The sequence below is a fragment of the Myotis nattereri genome (assembly GCF_964212035.1).
Source record: "Myotis nattereri genome assembly, chromosome: 4".
In the NCBI taxonomy this organism is placed as follows: Eukaryota; Metazoa; Chordata; class Mammalia; order Chiroptera; family Vespertilionidae; genus Myotis; species Myotis nattereri.
This window is the reverse complement of record NC_138079.1, coordinates 79,205,234-79,227,429: the sequence shown is the minus strand read 5'-3', so window position 1 is coordinate 79,227,429 and position 22,196 is coordinate 79,205,234. Positions and strand designations below refer to the sequence as shown.

The following is a 22,196-nucleotide window of genomic DNA, read 5'->3' as shown; positions in this document are numbered from 1 at the left end:
ATTTCAGAGAGGAAGGGAGAAGGAGAGAGAGATAGAAACATCAGTGATGAGAGAGAATCATTCATCGGCTTCCTCCTGCATGCCCCACACCAGGGATCAAGCCCATAACCTGGGCATGTGCCCTGATTGGCAATGGAACCGTGAACCTCCTGGTTCATAGGTCAATGCTCAACCACTGAGCCATGCTTGCCACGCAGCCTGGCTTTCATTATCCATAATACATTTACTTATTTGATCAATCTTCCTTTATGTAGCCAAACTTTGTGCCATCCCTCTCCACTCACGTATCTTAATATATCAAATTGGAGTTTCAAAAAAGGTCCCTTCTAAGCAGGTTTCGTGATGGTTAAAACATTTAGTAGCTGGCTCCCACTAATTTGGTTCTATAGATTCCTCCTCCTGTGCATGAAAGTATTAGATAATCTATTGTGAAAATATGTTTATTGAGTTGCTCAATATAACATACAATACAGAATATTCAAAATAAAGTGTGATATTAATGTCTCTACTGCCATTACCAAAATAATTCTTGTTTTCATTAATGTTTATTGATAAAATTATAGAGAAATTTGTATTCTTGATTAGTGTTAAGGAACAGCAGACAGTACCAAGTGGGAATGGATGGAGCCAGTATTATAAGAACCCAATAAACTGGGTCTACATATTTGGTGCTTTTAGTCACATCCCTTATATTACACAATATATAATACTCTGTATAGACACTGAGAAAGCTAAATGAATGTACAGAATTGCTAGTCATTCATCAAGTGCAATAGGTTAAGTTCATCTTCATTTTTGGGTTTTATTCACAAAGTACATAGAGATCTCTGGGGTCGAGGAATACAACTTCATTGAAGAACAATGTGTAAGTCCTTAAGGAATGTCAGGCTCCATTTATAGTCCCATCTCTCAACTCCGCCATTAGAACAATGGGTTTTTGTGGTTGAGTAAGTCCTTGAGACTCTATTTTCAGAGGGATCTGCAAATGTTAAACAGCATATGAGAACCATTTCATTAAACACTGTTGACAACAGAAGCAAGTAGATGAGATACATTAAGCACAATAAAGCTTTACAAACATATAAAAATTACTTTTAGCATAATATTCTTTACTTCTTTATACTTATTTAGTAAGCTGTCTCATCCTGGTCAGTTAAAGCATTCGTGAATACATTCATTCAAGAAAAAATATGTAAAGGGTGTCCCAAAATTCATGCAAGAAGTAATTTTGATAGAAAACACGGGTTTATAATTAAAAATGTAAATTTTTTATTGATTCATAAAGTATACAGTATAGCTTTATGTATGGAATAGCACATCGGGTAAATGGCCTCCACGGCTTTGCTGGCACACACACAAAGCCGTGGTCTTCATTGGTCTTCATTGTCCCTGCCCCTGGGCCATAACTGGTACTTGGTAATGCTTATCAAATTGAAGGGATTGAAATCAAAGGGCAACAGATATTATAATCTGATTCAATAAACCAAGTAAAATTAGGCTTTTATTTGTTGTTGTTGTTGTTGTTGTTGTTGTTGTTAATGCTCACGCAAAATTCAAATCTTGCATGAATTTTGGGACACCCTTTATATAGCACCTAATCTATACCAGGCCAAAGACAAAAGTATGTTTGCTTGGTTTTGTTTACTGAACACCCCCCACTGGGGATGTGCCCACAACCAAGGTACATGCCCTTGACCAGAATCGAGCCTGGGACCCTTGAGTCCGCAGGCCGACACTCTATCCACTGAGCCAAACCGGTTAGGGCTGTTTTAAATTTTAAATAAAAAGGATGTGTTTTAAAAATTTAAACCAGATTCTTAGGCATTATGGGAAAATATTTGGAAAAGCCAGGTAGAGTTCATTTCATGCATGTTGAAACTTGCAAATTAATCCTGAGTACATTTTACATGTTTTAATTGTATGGACCAGCCTCAACTTCTAAAGCCCAGCCACCTCTACCAGTGGAAACCTTCCAGTTTCATGATGGAAGAAGGTCTTTGTGAAGCATTGTGCCTGTTTTCTAACACCTCCTAGATCCCAAGTGTAGTGTAAATAGTGAACTTCTGAAAACCTATACATTCCTTTGATTAATTTTTTAGCTCAATTTTCACCCAGTCACTTCTTCAGTATTGGGGGAGCCTCCAACACAGTAACCTTCTGATCTCAGTTCACTGAAGGGCAAGAAAATTGTCATGGAGAGTGAGAAGCACCAGAAATAGAAGACTGGAAGTTTTCAGGGAGTGTCTTCCCCACCCCAGGTGTGTCAGAGACCCATTTCCTCTCAGGGCTGCGTCCCTCATGTGTATATACTTACAGGACTCCTTACACAGCTGCCTAAAGCCACAAATACATTGAAAACTATCTCTATCCTCCTCTTCCCTGAAAAAGCTGACTTAAGAAAAGGAGCTGCATAATAAACACACGAGTCCTAGAAATAAGCCTTATTATAGAGCCTTGCTTGATATGAATCAATGGCAACTATTCTGCATGTTCTTCAGAGAAGAGATTCCATATCTACCTATTAATGTAAAACCTTCCTATTTTGTAATTTCACTTCAAGGCATATATATGTAATGCACATTGTTAAATTGTTTCAAATTAAATTGATTAAAATTTGTATACAAGAGCTCCAAATCAACTGCAAATCACTCTGTAAACATTTCCTGCATGACTACAAGGCACCTTTGGGAATTTATGAAAAGAATAAAATGAGGTGCTAGAATTAAAGACATTCTTACATACATAAAGAACCAAACTGGATAGTTTAATGAAAAAGTATTAGGTTAAGTGGTACAAGTGAAGATACCAGCCTGCAGTAACAATAACACGGCAGAAGAAAATGGGCTCTGGACTAAATGGGGAAGACTTCTGGAGGGTTTTTTTTTTTAATATATTTTATTGATTTTTTACAGAGAGGAAGGGAGAGAGATAGAGAGCCAGAAACATTGATGAGAGAGAAACATCGATCAGCTGCCTCCTGCACACCCCCAACTGGGGATGTGCCTACAACCAAGGTACATGCCCCTGATCGGAATCGAACCTGGGACCCCTGAGTCTGCAGGCCAATGCTCTATCCACTGAGCCAAACCAGTTAGGGCCATCATAGAGTTCTTATTAGATGTAAAAGGAGCCTAGTTTGATCACAACAGGGCTCCCAAAAGGATAGGTCAAGAAGCCATGATGGCCCTGGAAATCAGGCAGAAATACTTTCATCAGTGATTCTCAACCTTGACTGCACATGAGAGTCAAAGGGGGAGCTTTTAAAGCCACAAAAGATAAATTATTTTAGTATCTGAGATAACTTAGGCATCAAGATTTTTCATAACTCTCCACTTATTTTGTTGTACAGCCAGTGGTTGAGAACCACAACTAACATAAGAACTTCTGTTAGTTCTAGTGGAAAAGAACAGTGTTTGAAAGTCATGATTCAGTTATCACTATACTTCAGGACTGTGCACAGCACTTCCCTTCCAGTGGACTTGAAACTAAACTTAAACTTTTCTCAAAGGACTCTACCTCATCATGTCACACTAACTACATTGACTCTAGATGGCCTTTATAGTTGGATATTTATAAAAACACAGGCTTAGCACTCCAGACTAACAGGATCTTAAAGGTCACAGATGATTCCAAATAGAACCTCTAGCTTAGAGAATAAATTATTAAACAACTAGAGGTCCGGTGCACAAAATTCGTGCACAGGTGTGTGTGTGTGTGTGTGTGTGTGTGTGTGTGTGTGTGTGCCTCAGCCCAGCCTGCACCCTCTCCAATCTGGGACATCCCTCTCACAATCCAGGACCGCTGGCTCCCAACCACTCACTTGCCTGCCTGCCTGATTGCCCCTAACTGCTTCTGCCTGCCAGCCTGATCACCCCCTAACCACTCCCCTGCCAGCCTGATCAACGCCTAACTCTTCCCCTGCCAGCCCGATTGCCCCTAACTGCCCTCCCCTGCCAGCCTGGGCATCCCTAACTGTCCTCCCCTGCAGGCCTGATCACCCCTAACAGCCCTCCCTTGCCAGCATGGTCGCACCTAACTGTACTCCCCTGCAGGCCTGGTCACCCCCAACTGCCCTCCCCTGCTGGCCCAGTCACCCCTAATTGCCCTCCCTTGCCAGCCTGGTCACCCCTAACTGCTCTCCCCTGCAGGCCTGGTTGCCCCTAACTGTCCTGCCCTGCAGGCCTGGTTGCCCCCAACTGCCCTCCCCTGCAGTCCTGGTCCCTCCCAACTGCTCTCCCCTGCTGGCCTGATCGCCCACAACTGCCCTCCCCTGCCAGCCATCTTGTGGCGCCCATCTTGGTTCCACATGGGGGCAGCCATCTTTGACCACATGGGGGTGGCCATCTTGTGTGTTGGAGTGATAGTCAATTTGCATATCACTCTTTTATTACATAGGATAAGTGAGCACATTCATACATACACATGCATATAGTGTGTGTGTATGTATGTATATATACACATACACACACACTCACACACACACATCAGTTTTTACAAATTTCCCAATAAAGCATTATTTTGGCAGAGTGGTAACATGTTAAGTATCTGACCTGTGTTTCTTTGCAAGGTTTGAAGGAGAAGTTCTGCAGAACTCTGACGATAGCAAGTTTCATGTTCATGATAGCAAACCTCATTCCGATGCAGTTTCTGGGTCCACTTCCAAAGGGCATGTATGTGTAAGGATTTATACTGTCCTGGTTCTTCTTACTGAACCTGGTTCCACAACAGTAGATTAAAACAATTAATAAAACATAAACACCACAAGAACTACATGTTTGGGGTTCTAGTATATAGGATACTCCAGTGGGCTAGTCAGTGAGATCCTGCTCTGGTTATTTTGCTGTGAGAAATATAAGCTAGAGACCATTTCCACTCCCCTTACTCTTTAGGAGCTTTCAGTTTCATTGAAGAAAAAAGATGAATGCTCTTTAAAAGAAAATTTATTTTTAAACACTAAATTACATTCAGGATGTTGAAATGTTCACACTCTAAAGGCAAGGAGGAAATGAAGGAAAAGAAGGTTTCTCCCTCCATCAAACTCATGCTTGTCACATGCTCATGGAGGAAGGAAGCAGGAATAATACTTCCTATTAGTTATCTTTTCCTTACTTTCCCTTCTTTCCCTTCCCCTCCTCTGACCACTCCCCTTCTGTCCCTCTCTCTCCCTCATTGAATAGCTTAAATCAGATGACTTACATTGGCATATGATGCTCCTCTACTCTCGTATGCACTGGTTTCCTTATGTATCTGTTTCACAAGGCCAGTGGTCGGCAAACTCATTAGTCAACAGAGCCAAATATCAACAGTACAACGATTGAAATTTCTTTTGAGAGCCAAATTTTTTAAACTTAAACTATATAAGTAGGTACATTGTTATTAACTTAATTAGGGTACTCCTAAGCTGGCCTTTGCTAAAAACGTCCTCAATCTGATTGAGGTACGTTCGCTGAGGTCGACCCCTTCCAACTCTCCCATCCACACTCATCTTGTATACTTGTTTCGTCTGTCTCCTTTCGTTCATCCTCTCTATATGTCCAAACCATCTCAACATACCTTTCTCAATCCTCGACACTACATCTTCTTTCACTCCACAATGTTCCCTAAAATTAACTTAATAAACTTTACTTAAAGTTTTTTTTTTAATATATTTTATTGATTTTTTACAGAGAGGAAGGGAGAAGGATAGAGGGTTAGAAACATCGATGAGAGAGAAACATCGATCAGCTGCCTCCTGTACACTCCCCACTGGGTATGTGCCCGCAACCAAGGTACATGCCCTTGACCAGAATCGAACCTGGGACCCTTGAGTCCGCAGGCTGACGCTCTATCCACTGAGCCAAACCGGTCAGGGCACTTTACTTAAAGTTTTAAGTCAACTTTGCACTGTACGTGAGCACCCGCACATGGTATTTTGTGGAAGAGCCACACTCAAGGGGCCAAAGAGCCGCATGTGGCTCGCGAGCCACGGTTTGCCAACCACTGCACTAGGCTATAAATTCTCTGAAGGGTAGATCTATGCTTTATTCAAATTTGACTCGTCAATGTTTTATTATTTTAAGGAAAAATATGTATTTTGGAAAAGTGATCATGGCATTGTGGTTATATATTTTTTAAGGGTTCTTATATTTTGGGGAACATTGAAAATATTTACAGATGCTATGCCTTAAGATAATGTGGGAATTAGGAGGGTAGTATCGATGGCATATGGATGGGGCAGTGGGCATGGGTTGATTGCTGTAAGGCAGGTGATGAACACATAGAGATGCATTATAAGTATTTTATAGACTTGTATATAGGAAATGTTTCTCTATATGTTAAATACACATATACTTTTGTATATTTTTTAAAACATGGATTTTTTACAGCCTGGCTCACTTTCTGACACATGGTCAGCACTTACTCTTTGATGACTGAATGAAGCAAAGTACAAGATGACTAACAGATATGTGAAAAAATGCTTACCACCACTAACTATAAGGGAAATGCAAATAAAAATTACAATGAGATACCAGCTCTCTTGTTAGGACAAGAAATAAATATTGTAGAGGATGTGGAAAAAGAAAGCTCTCACACACTGCTGGTGCAAATATAAACTGGTGTAGCCACTATGGAAAACAGTATGGAGGTTCCACAAAAAAATTAAGAAAAGAGTTGCCATAAGACCCAGCAATCTCTCTTCTGGATATATACGTGAAATTTTTGTAATTTGACCACACTTATTCATAAAGATACACATACCCCTGTATTCCTTAACATATTATTTGTAATAGTCAAGACATGAAAACAAAACAAGTGTTCTACAACAGATAATTGGATAAAGAAGATATGGTACATATATACAATGGAATAATAGCCATAAAAAGATGAATTATTGCCAATTGGAACAACATGGATGGATCTTGAATGTATTATGTTAAGTGAAATAAATTAAACAGAAAAGGATATGAACCACATGATTTCAGTCATACGTGGGATATAAAACAAAAAGCAACAAATAAACAAAAACTGAAATCATAGATACACACAACAGAATGGTGGTTACCAGCAGGGAAGAAAGGTATGAGGAAGATGAAGAGGGTACAGGAGATCAAATACATGGTGACTGGAGAAGTCTAGACTTTGATAGTAATCACATAATAAAGTCTACAGAGGTTGTATTATAAAGTTGTACAACTGAAATTATTATAATATTAATCAGTGTTACCCCAATAAATAGAATTAAAAATGAAGTACAGAAAAGGTCTCCGATTTCATGTTCATGAAGCTACAAGGAGGGAAACTGCTGAGCTTGGAGAAACCACAGAGGCCTCCTGTTCCAGAAAACAGAGGACTTGGTCAATTAACTTTCTTCAAAAGTACTCTGTGTAGACACTATGCTAGAATAAGCACACCACGGCAAATGAGACAAGGTCCATGCCATTAGGGATCGTATAGTTGTGTTAATAAAAGTCTAGATCCAAGGTAGTGCCCTCAATAGCTCTTTCCAATTTTGCTCACCAATACACTAAATGGGAAGCATCAGCTCTTTCCAGAGTCCAAGCTGTGCCCAAAGCCAGACTTGGCTCTGAATTTCCAGAACATGCTCACGACCCCTAAAGAGGAGGGTCTTAGAATGTCTAGAGAGCAGATGACTTCCCTCTGGAAGTCACCAAATACTGAGAGTAGGAAAAAGCTGGCCCAGGGCTGCAACCAAAGACAGACCAGGGAACCTGTGTTCACCTCTACCCTTAAGGGACTGCTTAAACCATCAGGAGTGAGGACCTTTCAGGTTGTCAGCCTGCACTCTCCCCATTATGCTAAAGGAACAGCAGCCAATGTTTTTAAAAAATAGAATGTGGGAACATTGGTGGTAAATTCACAGATTAAAGAGAACAACAATGAAAAACGTAAAGAAATAAAGCCTATATTTCTAAAATCATTAGTGATTAAGTAAATTATGGCATATGTATACAATCACAGACAGATTAATATATACCTATATAAGGTGGTGTTTTATACATAGGATGTAGTTTATGGTTTACTGTTAAATAAAGTAGTATAAAATATAATTATTCTAATTTTTAGAAATCTATATATACAAAAAAATGCCAATAATGACATACATCACATTATTAACGAGACCTATATTAAGGTATTTGGACTATAGACAAATACAACTTTCTTTTATCTAATCTAGAGATTGTAAAATAATAATCACTCTTGTAATAAGAAAAACTTCTAAAAATAAGTAGGTATGCATATAAATGATTGTACAATACACGTTCATCATCTATACTAAAAGACATCAGAACATGTCCAACCAGCTTGGATGAGGGCTGGTTCCCTTTCCCAGGGGTTCAGTACCTTTCAGGACGGAACTCCTCAGGGTCTGGCCAGTACGTAGAGTCTCGGTGAAGAATAAAACTTGGCACCATCACCACTGTCCCTTTGGGAATGAACACCCCATTGATTGCCACATCCTTCTTACAGACCCGCTCAAGTCTACCAGCAATTGGGTATAATCTGAGGTTTTCATTTATCACCATGTCAAGATACTCCATCTGTGCCAGCGCATCATAGGTGGGAGTTGCCTGGGAAGAAAGAAACAGATTTTGATAAACTGAGATTTGAGATCAACTTTCAACTCAGTCTATGTCGTTTTATAGAAATGTTAGGCGCTCCAAAGAATAACTTATTTGAGTAAAGGACCTTAGGATTTACAGACATTTTAATATCTATCATATCCTTTGACCTGCTTAATGGCCCATTGAGATACGTGGAGTAGTTATAACTATGGAGGCGTTGGGGACAATACCCTAAACAAGACCGGAAGTCCCTCACCTTACCATACAGTGATTTTTTTAATCTCATGTGACTAATAGACTATGGCCCCTACTCTTAAATGAAATATGCTAAGGTCACTTTGTTTTCAAAAGAGAGGCCACACTTCTGCAGCAAGGAAAGAGAATGAGTAAAAAAGCAAAATCTCAACTTGACATAAAGTTTTTTAGTTGAAAAATCCTATATTTTTATATACATATATTTTTTATTGATTTCAAAAAGGAAGGGAGAGGGAGAGAGAGATAGAAACATCAATGATGAGAGAGAATCATTGATTGGCTGCCTCCTGCACACCCCTATTGGGGATCGAGCCCACAACCCGGGCATGTGCCCTTGACTGGAATTGAACCCAGGACCCTTCAGTCTACAGGCTGACACTCTATCCACTGAGCAAAACCAGCTAGGGCCAACCCTTTAGATTATATATAGGATTTGGAGAGAAAAACTATATAATGTAGAAGTTATAAATAACTTGACGAGAAACGGGTTTCTTTCTAAACCAAATTGGGTACATGAAGAGTATGATGGGATGCTAGCTACCAGGCACACAATTTCATTCTAGCAGAAGTTATGAAGAGGTGGAACCCCACTCAGCCTCATGCTGCCTTGCTGGAGCAGTCTCCTAGTTGCTGTTCAGGGTTTGACTGTAAGCTGTGAAGATCTCATACAAGCCTCTCCAGCTCCAAAGGCCAGTCTCTTCCTACCACAAAGAGTTCCAGTTTTGTCAGATATCTGAAAACAGTGTGGGCAATATGTGGGTATCACTTGGTGTTATATTGAAGAGGCAATACTGTAGAGGTTCAGGGTTTGGCTAGTGGCTTCTTCACTACTAGCTATATGACTAGTGTATGAAAATTATTTCACCTCTCAGTACCTCAGTTTTCTGATATGTTACATGGAGATATTTAGAGTTGACACTTCATAGAGTTGTTTGGCAGAGATATCACTGCTCACCCAATATCCATGTGGTCTCCACATCTCCCAGCCCACTTAAAGCTAGGGGAAACCAGCTTTGAGAATGGGCTGTGAGCTGAGGTGATGTATGTTCATTGGAAGTCAAAACACTTGAAAATCCAGTGAGCAACACTCTACTTCTTTATTCCCCAACCAAGATGAAGGCCTTGTGTTCCAGAAAGTGCAGCTACAAGAAAGTGGGGCCTTGCCCTAGCTGGTTTGGCCCAGTGGTTCAGCCTGCGGACTGAAAGATCCTGGGTTCAATTCCGGTCAAGGGCACATGCCCAGGTTGCGGGCTTGATTCCCAGTAGGGGACATGCAGGAGGCAGCCAATCAATGATTCTCTCTCATCATTGATGTTTCTCTCTCTCCCTCCCTCTCCCTTCCACCTGAGATCAATAAAAATATTTTTTAGAAAAAGAGAAAGTGGGGCCTTTTTAGCTTATATTTCTGAGTACCTATGTGGAGCAGAGACTCCCATTCCTACCCTCCTCTAACAATCCATGTTCTATATATAAATATGAGAAGTAAACTTTTGCTATGTAAAGCCATTTAGATTTCAGGACCAATCTGTTACCAACACATAACCTAACCTATCCTGGTTAATACAAAATTTGTTAAGATTAAATTCATTTATAAATACAAGGTATTTAGAATAGACATATATAGTAAGGAGCAAATGTTTAGTTATAGTGTTTTAATTATTACAAAAAAAAAAAAAAAGCAGAACACAATGATTTAGCTAGTCTCTTAGTGACCTTTCCATCTTATTGCTATCAAAAGAATGCCAATGTGAGTTTTCCATGAGAAGAAAGATAATCTCTAATTACATAGGTTCTAAAATCTTTTCCTTATATCTGAAAGACCTATGACTCAGAAAGGTCATATGACCTGTCCAATACCATAGTCTGGACTCAGATGTCTATCTTCTATTCCCTACCCTACACTCTTTCCTGTATGTCAGACTTCTTCTAGTCTGGAATGTTTACCCAGGGTGGTATATTACACTATTTGGGCCTGTTCTCCACCATTGTGTGTGTCCATGCCCTTAGTCATCTAACTTTGTGCCATCCTATTTTGATGCTGGGGTTGGCCATAGTGCATGCTTTAAATCAATGGAATGTTGGATAAGTGTGATGCAAGCAGAGTTCTGAAAGGCACGCATATGATTGGGCTTATTGGTCTTTCCCTCTGCCATTGCCTGAGAAGAACATACCCAGGCTTCTTGTCTGGAGTATGGGAGATATGTGGATCATGTGTGGAGCTGATTCACCCAGCCTCTTAGCCAAGGCCAGCCTAGATCAGCCAAGAGCCAGACTAAAGCAAGTCCAGTCAATATCAACACAGATAATTATCCAGACACTTGAGCAATCAATGTTTATTGTTAATTGCCACTGAGGGTCTTTTTTTCCATTTGACATTATTGTGATAACAGATAACTGCTATGCCAGGAAAAGCACTTTGTCCAAGATCTTATAATCTGTGAAAAGTACACATTACCTATATTTCTTTGTTTTCATCACTTTACATCCTTCCTAAATAGCATAGATAAACAACTGATGCTTATGCTCTTTGCAAAAATTATCCTACGAAATGGTGAGGAGGCATTCTTGTTAAGGTTTCACTTCCTCCCTACCTCTGCAGGTATCATCCACTTACCTTATTGGGAAATGTTACCTCGATCTCCTCTTGCAGTTTCTGCTGCACATCAGGGTGAATGGCCATAAGATACATAAAGAAGGAAAGGGAAGTGCTAGTGGTTTCATAGCCAGCAAAAATAAAGATAATAGATTGGGCGACAAGCTCCAGATCGGTCATAGCTAAAAGGAAAAGAAAGGTCAATGTAAATCATCAGTTTGGATTATGAAAAATCCATATGAAATGCCAAACTGCTAGAAGAAAAAAACGGAAATTCAGATCAAACTAGAGGGAGTTGTACTCTGATGTGTATACTGCAGATCCAGAAAAAGGCAAAAAAAAAGTCTTAATCCAGTTTTTCCAAAGGTCTACACCAGTGGTTGGCAAACTCAGTAGTCAACAGAGCCAAATATCAACAGTACTTCTCCGAAAACCGACTTCTGCGCATGGGCCACAAAGTTTCAATCGCACTGTACGTGTACCCGCACGTGGTATTTTGTGGAAGAGCCACACTCAAGGGGCCAAAGAGCCGCATGTGGCTCTTGAGCCAGTTTGCCGACCAGGGGTCTACACTATTCTTGGTCACCTGCCCCTGAATACATCACTCTCATCACTATCTCAGCTGTGTAATTCCACAGTATGTTACTGGAGAATCTTAAAAGTAGTTTAACTATAAGTAATATGGGATAGCATTCTCCCCCAGGAAAATTTTAAATTATTCCTAAAAATTTTGAGATAGTTTACAATACTGAAGTTTATGTAAAGAAAAATTAAAGGATCTTTCTTCTAAACATGTTTCCAGGAACTTAAAAGAACAGTAATTGGCTACAGATAAACTCTTCTACTCAAGGTATTGTCTATGGACCAGAAGCATCAGCAGTATCTGGGAGTTTATTAGAAATGCAGAACATCGAAGATGGCAGTAGCAGGAGCTTCCTTCAGCCAGGAGGAATGGAGAACTGTGGCTCTCCACTGCTGGGCCAGATGGTGGTGTTTCAGAGAAAGAAATGGAAGCACAGAGTCCTGCCAATGCTCAGACTCCCAAAACTTGCATCCTGTTGCCTTTGGAGTATAGCCAAGGAGCATATTATCTATAAATCAAGAGTTATTGCTGTAGAACCACCATTTCCCTCTGTGACTGATCCCCAGGTTGGATGCTTGGAGGGAACACCATGGAGGTCAGGGGTCACCATTACAGTGAGGGAAAACAAACCCCACTTCCAAGCAGCAAGGCTGTTCTGTTTTATAAAAGCCCTGGAGGTCAAATCTGGATCACAGAGGTAAAAAATCTTGTGATTCAGTGCTATCTACTGGAAAATAGTAGAAAGCCCTCTTCAGAGGAAGCTGTTATAAGCCATTAATATCAACAGATATAAATGTGTAGGCAAAGGAGAACAACAAATACCATGAATAACTACGGAAACGAGGATGATTGAAAGAAAATGAAAAATCCCCAAAAAGCAAGTTGGAACACATGGAAATATGTGATGTAAATGACAGAGATTTCATGATTGCAGTTCTGTAAATACTCAACAAAATGCAAGAAAATGCAGACAGGCAATTCAATGCACTCAGAAAACAAATGAATGAACAAAATGAGTAGGTTACCAAAGAGATTGAAAGTTTTAAAAAGAACCAATCAGAAATCCTGAAAATGAAGCATGTATAGAAAACAGAGCCAAGGAGATGGAGGAAAGAATTATGCCAGCAGAAAAAGCAATGTTAGAATAATGGGCATTCCAGAAGAGGAAGAAAGGGAGAAGGGAAGGAAGAGTCTATTCAAACTAATAGTGGCCTCCTTTTTTATTTTCTCCTGAGAGAATAAGCATGGTTAAGATCTAATCTATTTGTGTGGGAATGAATTAGGACCTTTTGATACTTAGAGCACTGAAATAAACATGCTAATTCCCACAAAGTTGTAATTCACAACTAAAAACAAGAAAGGTCTACCGAGGACTGATTTTTCAAACATTATTTTTATGATGCTGTTGGGGGTAGATTCAACTATCAAATTCCTTCCCCCAGTTAGGATATACCCCATGATATCCAAAATTTAGAGCTGTGCTGCCCAATAGGTAGCCACTAGCTACATGTGCTTATTTACATTTTAATTAATTAAAATTAAATATAAGATTCAGTTTTCAGTTGCATTGCTTACGTGTCAAACGTGTAATAGCCACATGTGCCTAGTGGTAACTCTATTGATATAGAATATGTTCTCTTTCATCACAGAAGGTTGTATGAGACTAGATAGGGAGAAAGAAAGACTTGTATACATAGATATGGATATATTTATAGTGCTGTGCTGGAGTCATCTCATCCCTGTTCTTTAGAACCAATTATTAAATATTCAGAAATTTTGTGAGATGGTTGTCAAGCCATTAGTAGTTTGAAATTAACTATGACGGAAGTATTTATATCATAGGAATAAACGATAATACTTGGATGTTTCTTTTTTGAGAGAAAATGTGTTTACATCACTAATTATGGGTGAATATAAAAATATTTATGTTTATGAGACCTCTGTAAATATATTTGATGTTCTTAGCTTTATCCACTGAGACAATCTAGAAGTAAAGAAATCGTAGGAGCAATGAGCACTCCTAGATCGGATTTTAGTTTCTAAGTACCATTTCTCACTAAGATAAACCAGAATTCCTTGGTGAAATGGCTGGCTCCAGGGCTGATCAGGGGAAATAGAGAGAAATTTGGAATGCCTTGCATCAGAAAGCAAGGAAGTACTCAGAAAATGATAGGTGAAAAAGATACAGGACACTCTCTATACTCTAATGGTGGACATATCTATATATATAAAAGCCTAAGTGACTGAATTACCAAACGACTGATCGCTATGATGCTCACTGACCACCAAGGGGCAAACGCTCAACGCAGGAGCTGCCCCCTGGTGGTCAGTGCGCTCCCACAGTGGGAGCGCACCGTCCCGGTGGCCCACCAGCCCAGCAGCAGCCACTCACTCCCTCAGTAGTCCTGCAGGTCCAATCTTCCAAGAACGGGCCAGGCACTGACGGACCAGCGCCGCCAGCATGATCCCAGCTGCGCTGCTGGCCTCCTGGAAGTCAGCCTTGGGCATGTCAGTGGGACGGATCCAGATCCCAGGTCATGGGCGATCCACCACCCACCCGGAGGGCCAATCGCATCCTGCCCTCCCCACCCGTCTTAGGACTGGTGTCAGACGCAGGGCTCACAGCTGGTGAGCACCGCTGCAGTGGCACGAGCCTCTCCTGATTGGGACTGACTGGGCGCAAGCCCACAGCAGGCACAGTAGGGCTGGGATGAGTGGGAGCGAGATGAGCGGGAGCGGCAAGTGGCATTGGACTGCATGTATCAGCCCAATCCCCTCAGGCCACCCCGAAGGACCCCACCCATGCATGAATTTCTGCACTGGGCCTCTAGTGTCATTATAAATTTACTAGGGGTCCAGTGCACCTTGAAAGGAACTGTGGGCCGCAAGGATGTGGTGGGCACAGGGGTGGGTCTTGGCCCATCCACCAGGCCCCCGGTCCCTCGTCTGCTGGCAGCCCCGCTCCCACCACCACCATTCCCATGCACTGATGGCACCAGCCCCACTCGCACCCGCTGATGGCGTGGAGCAATTGGTGCCAGTGCCAGTGCCAGCAGTAGGTGCAAGTGGGGCCGGCGCTGTCAGCAGGTGTGAGCGGCGGCTGCTGCCTTGATTGCAGGGGTTGGTGGAGAAGTCCTCAAGGGCAATCAGGGCCCACAGCCGCTGCTCACATCCGCTGACAGTGCCGAGTGATCCGAACCAGCACCGAGTGCCAGCAGTGGGTGCAGGCAACGACTCTGGTGCCGGCTGCAGGTGCGAGCAGGGCCAGCACCAGCAGTGGGTGTGAGAGGCAGCTGCCGGCCCCGACCGCCCCTCAGGAGCAGGAGAAGGTGGAGAAGCCCTGGGGGGCAATCAGGGCCAGCAGCCACCCCTCACAGCCACTCCTGGCACCCACTGACAGTGCCAGCCCCACTCACACCCGCTGCTGGCGCTGGCCCCAAATGCTCCATGCCATCAGTGGGTGTGAGCGGGGCCAGCATGGGCAGCAGGTGCGAGCACCCAGCAGGACTGCGGTGCAAGGGAGCAAAGAATTTTCACTAACCACCAGAGGCTTGCACTGATGACAGCGACCGGCACCCCGCCTTGGTCTGGTGCCCCCGCTCACCTGCGCCACCATCCCACCACAGCCAATGCCCGCCATGTTCCCCACTCTGCCGCCTGCTGCCGATGCCCGCCATGTTCTGTGCGCACCCCTTGGTGGTCAGCGCACGTCATAGCGACCAGTTGTTTAGTTGTTCCACCGTTTGGTCTATTTGTATATTAGGGTTTTATATATACAGTATATATCGATTAAAACCCATAGAACGTACAACACCAAGTGTGAATCCTAATTTAAACTATGCATTTTGGATGATAATCATGTCAGTGTAGATTCACTGACTGTAACAAATGGTACACTGCTGTTAGGGATTCTGATAGTCAGGGAGGCTGAATATAGGTGAGGGGAGAAGGTTATGGGAAATATCTGTTCCTTTCACACAATTTTGCTGTAAACATAAAACTGCTCTAAAAAGTAAAGTATATTAAAAAAATAAAAAGAAAGAAAGAAAATAGGACCCCAGAGCCTTCTGAAAGGGCTCCAGTGGACAAACCTGAGAGAATTTGACCATCAAACAAGTAAATAAAAAACAAAACTTTATACTGGATTAAGCTAGTGAACACAATTTAACCAAGGGTTCCAAGTGAAGGTCACCAATACTGGGGCAATGTGCTTCCTAACGTGATGCATTCTTAATGCAAATTTCCATGTAGCTGGATGAGGCCAGAGAACAGACATTGGAAACAAGCTCCCAGAGATTCTGATGTAGGTGATCCACAGAACACTGACTGACCTCAGGGCATAAAATTCTTGTTTATGGTGCCCTTCAAGCTTTGAATAAAGCTGTGCCCACATGTGTGTAGAAAGTGCCTCTGGCTACCTTTTATTCTGAGCATGTGTCTTTTTCAATTTGATAGAAATTCACGTCTGCATGAAAATCTTCCTATACATTTTCTGAGCCATCACTACCTCTGAGCCTCCCCATCACTGGCCCTCTGAAGTACACCTTGTTTACCTTTATGGGAGTCTGTTTCTTTGGAATTCTGAGAGTTAATCATCAGCTGAAGAAAATCCACTCGGTGCTGGAAGCAGAAGGAGAAATTTCAATGACAAAGAGTCAACTTGTGAAACCAGAAATAAATCAGGAGTGCAGTACTAACTTTCTTTCCTGTTAAAATGGCCACTTCATTTCTTTTTTTAATTTTATTTTTCTATTATAATTTACATTCAATATTATTTTGTATTAATTTCAAGCATATAGCATAGTGGTTAAATAATCATATACTTTGCAAGGTGTTCCCCCCAATATTTCCAGTACCCATCTGTCACCATAGAGATACTAGAGGCCCAGTGTACGAATTCGTGCATGGGTGGGGTCCCTCGAGGTGGCCTGTGGGGATCAGGCTGAAACCCTCAGTCCAACGCCACCTGCCGTTCCTGCTCATCCCAGCCCCGCTGCACCTGCCATAGGCTTGCACCCAGTCAGTCCCAATTGGGAGAGGATCGCGCTGCCGCAGCGGCACTCACCAGCCATGAGCCCTGCATCTGGCGCCCATCCTGAGTGGGGTGGAGGGGGCCAGGACACAATAGGCCCTCCGGGCAGGCGGTGGAACACCCTTGCCAGCCCAGGATCTGGATCCATCCTGCTGACATTCACGCCAGTTGTTGGGAGCCACCTGGCAGCCACTTTTATATTGTTTCTTCCTTGCAGAACATCTAGGGAGGGAAAGCGGCCACAGTGCCCGAGGCCGACTTCCGATCATGCCAGCAGTACCGTCAGTGCCAGCAGGTCCATCAGTGCCTGGCCCATTCTCTGGAAATTGGACCTGCAGGACTACTGAGGGAGGGAGTGGCTGCCACAGGGCTGGTGGGACGCCGGGACGGTTTGGTCAGCTGAGCGGTGCTCTGGCTGTGGGAGCACACTGACCACCAGGAGGTCAGCTCCTGCGTTTAGCGTCTGCCTCCTGGTGGTCAGTGTGTGTCACAGCAACCAATCATTCGATCGGTTGGTCACTTAGACTTTTATATAGAGAGATTATTGGCTACATTCACTATACTGTTATCAGTGAAGTCATCCAGCTACAAATCTTGGAGAACAGAATGTTTCCCTGAGAGAAATTCAGCCATCATGTCCAATGGCTTTTTGGTCCTCATTTTCTCTGCTCTTTGGCTTCTCTCACTTTTGAACAGTTTCCTGGCCAAAGAGTTGCCTGCTTCCCTCTTCTCATACCTGGTTGCTCAGAAAAAAAGTCCCTGACTTCAATACTTTTTTTCTCCAGCCTTAATCCTTAATGAAAGGCCACATGACTGAATCCCCTGACATTTGCAGAGTTCGTCAGATGCTTTTCTGGGAGCAGCTTCAAATACTCCATCCATCCCAGAACTCTCCACAACGTTCAGTGCAATTCTGGGATACCAGCCCTATCCCCATGGCCTGCAGACATTCTTGTGCTGGCCTCCAGGCCCATGAAGGCAAAGCTGGGTTAGCCAGCTTGCCCCCTCAATGCCCAGAGAAGACTACTGCCCTCTCCAGTCTCTGAGCAGGCTTCAGATTAACATAGAGCACTCCCCCAGGGGCCTGATGGGAACTTCCACTGCAGAATGTGTAAAATAAAAGGCTTGGAATTGATGAGTGTTTGCCAATTTAAAATCTGGGGAAGTATGATACCAGGAAAATAATTTTTAAACAGTAATTTTTTTTAGAATTTGACAATTTATTAAAAGGAAGTGGAAAACTTTTCATCTCAATAATATTCATGCAGTGATATACTGACCTTTGTGCCTATTATTATATTACATTTTAGACAATGTCTCTCTGACTCATCTTTTATTTCCTTTTCTAACCTCCACCTTCTTCATTCCCCATAAAATGTTAGAACTTTCCTTCTGTAAACCTATAGTCCTTTATCTATCTGAAAAAAAAGTACAGAAATCATATGTATCCAGCTCAATAAATTACCAAAGCATGAACACACTCATGTAACCACCACCAGATTTTACCTTTTGTTTATCTTGGAGGCGACTTTCTTTCATTCTTTTTACAGATTTTTTGAAAAAATCAGTCACACTTCTTGGAAACAGAGTAATATTAAATGCTTCAAAAACTGGGCCAAGGAATGGAAAGAGTGCTGTAAGAACAAAAAAAGCACAATGAAAATACGAAATGTACCAGGAGCACTTATAATTTTCTCTACCAATGAGGAGAGTAAAAGACACCAGGCTTCTCAACCAGGAGCCAGTCCCTCTATGCCAGGGGTGGGCAAACTTTTTGACTCGAGGGCCACAATGGGTTCTTAAACTGGACCGGAGGGCCAGAACAAAAGCATGGATGGAGTGTTTGTATGAACTAATATAAATTCAAAGTAAACATCATTACATAAAAGGGTACGGTCTTTTTTTTTTTTTTAGTTTTATTCATTTCAAATGGGCCGGATTCGGCCCGCGGGCCGTAGTTTGCCCACGGCTGCTCTATGCCCTTTGCTCAGACTTCCAAGCCCATGGCTGCGCAAGGGCAAGTCCACACAGATGGGCCATCACTATAGCAGTGAAATCAGTGGCCCCTTCCCCATCTTTTGGGTGACTAAAGAAACAGGATTACATCCTTGAACAGCTTTGCCTTTATCTATTAACTAGACTTTCTTTGAATAAACCAGAGCAGAGTCTGATACTTTAAGTAATTGCACTGTTCAAGAAACTGTAGTCAGATGCACATGCATGGACACAGTAGAACACTAGACACTAAAATGTAAACAATGATTGCATGTGAGAGTTTAATTATAGGTGAGTCTTGTTTCTTCTTTGTCTTTTAAAATAATTCTGAAAATTTTATAAGAACTGTGTACTGTATAGTTGGAGAAAAAGGAACCCTCGTGCACTGGAGTGGGAATGCAGACTGGTGAAGCCACTGTGGAAAACAGTATGGAGTTTCCTCAAAAAGTTAAAAATGGAACTCCCATTTGACCCAGTAATCCCACTTCTGGGAATATATCCCAAGAAACCAGAAACACCAATCAAAAGGGATATATGCATCCCTATATTCACAGCAGCACAATTTACAATAGCTAAGATTTGGAAACAGCCTAAGTCCCCATCAGCAGATGAGTGGCTTAAAAAACTGTGGTACATCTACACAATGGAATACTACACCACTATAAAAAAGAAGAAACTTTTACCATTTGCAGCAGCATGGATGGAACTGGAGAGCATTATGCTAAGCGAAATAAGCCAGTCAGAGAAAGATAAGTATCACATGATCTCACTCATATGTGGGATATAATGATCAACATAAACTGATGAACAAAAATAGTTCCAGAGACAAATGGCAGGGAAGAGGCAGGGGGCTAGAGACCAACTAAAGGACTTGTATGCATGCATATTAGCATAACCAAAGGACACAGACACTGAGGTGGTGTGGGCTTGCCCTCGAGGGTGGGAGTGGCAGGGGCAGGGTCAATCAGGGGAAAAAGGAGACATATGTAATACTTTAAACAATTTAAAAAAAGAACTGGCCGAAACCGGTTCGGCTCAGTGGATAGAGCGTCGGCTTGCGGACTGAAAGGTCCCAGGTTCGATTCCGCTCAAGGGCATGTACCTGGGTTGCGGGCATATCCTCAGTAGGAGATGTGCAGGAGGCAGCTGATCGATGTTTCTCTCTCATCGATGTTTCTAACTATCTCTCTCTCCCTTCCTCTCTGTAAAAAATCAATGAAATATATTTAAAAAAATAAAAGAACTGTGCATTGTATAATAATATTTATCAAAATATATATTGTAAAAGAATTCATAGACAGGATAGAAATAATACAGAGTATGTCTTTCAACCATAATGGAATGAAATTAGAAATCAATAATAAAGAAAAATGGGAAACTCACTACTATGTGGAAATTAAAAAATACTCTCCTAAATAACCCATGGGTCCTACAAGAAATCAGAAGGGCAATTAGGAAATACTTTGATATAAATAAAAATGAAGAGAAAGCATACCAAAATTTATGGATGTAGCAAAAGCAGCACTCAGAGAGAAATGACTATAAATGTCTACATTAAAAAGAACAAAGAGCCCTAGCTGGTTTGGTTCAATGGATAGAGTGTCGGCCTGCGGATTAAGGGGTCCCAGGTTCGATTCCGGCCAAGGACACATGCCTGGGTTGCGGGCTCGATCCCCAGTGGGGGGCGTGCAGGAGACAGCCAATCAATGATTCTCTCTCATCATTGATGTTTCTCTCTCCCCCTCTCCTTTCCTCTCTAAAATCAATAAAATATATTTTTAAAAAAAGAACAAAGATCTCAAATCAATAGCCAAACTTTCCCCCTTAACACACTGAGAAGAAAGAACAAACAAAACCAAAAGAAAGAAGGAGGAAACATATAATATATATGAGGGAAGAAATTAATAAAATAATGAATAAAAACAACAGAGAAGATCAATGAAATCAAGACAATAATTTTAAGATATTTAAATAAATTAACCAAGACAAAAGAAGATTCAAACTACTAGCATCAGAAATGAAAAATGGGAGATTACTACTGACATTAAAAAATAAAAAACTTTAAAGTAGTAGTATGAACAACTGTATGCCAATAAACTAGATAACTTAGATGAAATGGGCAATTTTCTAGAAAAACACAACTATGGAAACTGACTCAAAAATAAACAATCTGAATAAACCTATAACAAGAAAGAGATCAAATTATTAATCAAGAGACTACCCACATGCCCAGACAGCATGACTCAGTGGTTGAACCAAGAGGTCACGGTTCAATCCCTGGTCAAGGCACATGCCCAGGTTGCAGGCTCAATCCCCAGTGGGGGGTGTACAGGAGGCAGCCGATCAATGATGCTCTCTCATCATTGATGTTTCTATATCACTCTCCCTCTCCCTTCTTCTCTGAAATCAATAAAAATATTTTTTAAAGAAACTACCAACAAAGAAAAGCTCAGGCCCAGATGACTTCAGTGATGAATACTACCAAATATTTAAAGAACACCAACTTTTCACAAACTAGAAAAGGAGGGAACACTTCCAAACTTATTGCACAAGGCCAGTATTACCCGGATACTAAAACCAGACAAAGGTATCACAGGGAAAGAAAGCTACAGACCGATATATCTTATGAACATGGATGCACTAATCCTTAACAAAATACTAGCCAAACTCAATTCAGAAGTACATAAAAGGAATTATATACCATAAATTCTGGGGGTTAGCCCAGAAATGTGAGGTTTTGTAATAAAACTATACCAATAGAATAAAAAACACAAACCATATGATCATCTCAATAGATGCAACAAAAGCATTTGACAAAATGCAACACCTTTTTTGTGATAGAAACATTCAACACCTTAAGAATAGAGGATAGATTTGGGGAAAAACCAAGATGGCGGCATAGGTAAACACCGGAGTTAGCTGCCTCGAACAACCACTTCACAAATACAAGTAAAAGACGGAATGGACATCACCCAGAACCACGGGAAAGCTGGCTGAGGGGAAATTCTTCAACTAGAAGGAAAGAGAACAGCATACGAGACTCAGAGGAGGCGCAGTGCGGAAAATACAAAGGTGCGGAGGTGCGCGCGGAGCGGGCTGGCGGCTGAGGGCGCGGTTGTCTGTTTCAATCGGGAGGGAGTCTCAGGCTCTGAGCTCCAGTTCTGGGCGAGTCTC

The 22,196-nt window shown here is 41.8% G+C and overlaps 1 protein-coding gene across 2 annotated transcripts in view; it reads right to left on the bottom strand.

Annotated features, from left to right (window-relative positions):
* The window catches only part of LOC308517927 (cytochrome P450 3A12-like), a gene marked incomplete at both ends in the record, with an annotated part of 109,519 nt that overhangs the window by 61,735 nt on the left and 25,588 nt on the right, over window positions 1–22,196 (bottom strand). For both annotated transcript variants that reach the window (XM_081089473.1, XM_081089475.1), the window contains 6 exons: window positions 429–979; window positions 4,551–4,713; window positions 8,344–8,570; window positions 11,434–11,594; window positions 16,549–16,615; window positions 18,534–18,661. In XM_081089473.1, coding sequence (XP_080945599.1) covers window positions 884–979; window positions 4,551–4,713; window positions 8,344–8,570; window positions 11,434–11,594; window positions 16,549–16,615; window positions 18,534–18,661 — 842 coding nt within the window. Of the gene's footprint in view, window positions 980–4,550; window positions 4,714–8,343; window positions 8,571–11,433; window positions 11,595–16,548; window positions 16,616–18,533; window positions 18,662–22,196 lie in introns of those variants that run through there.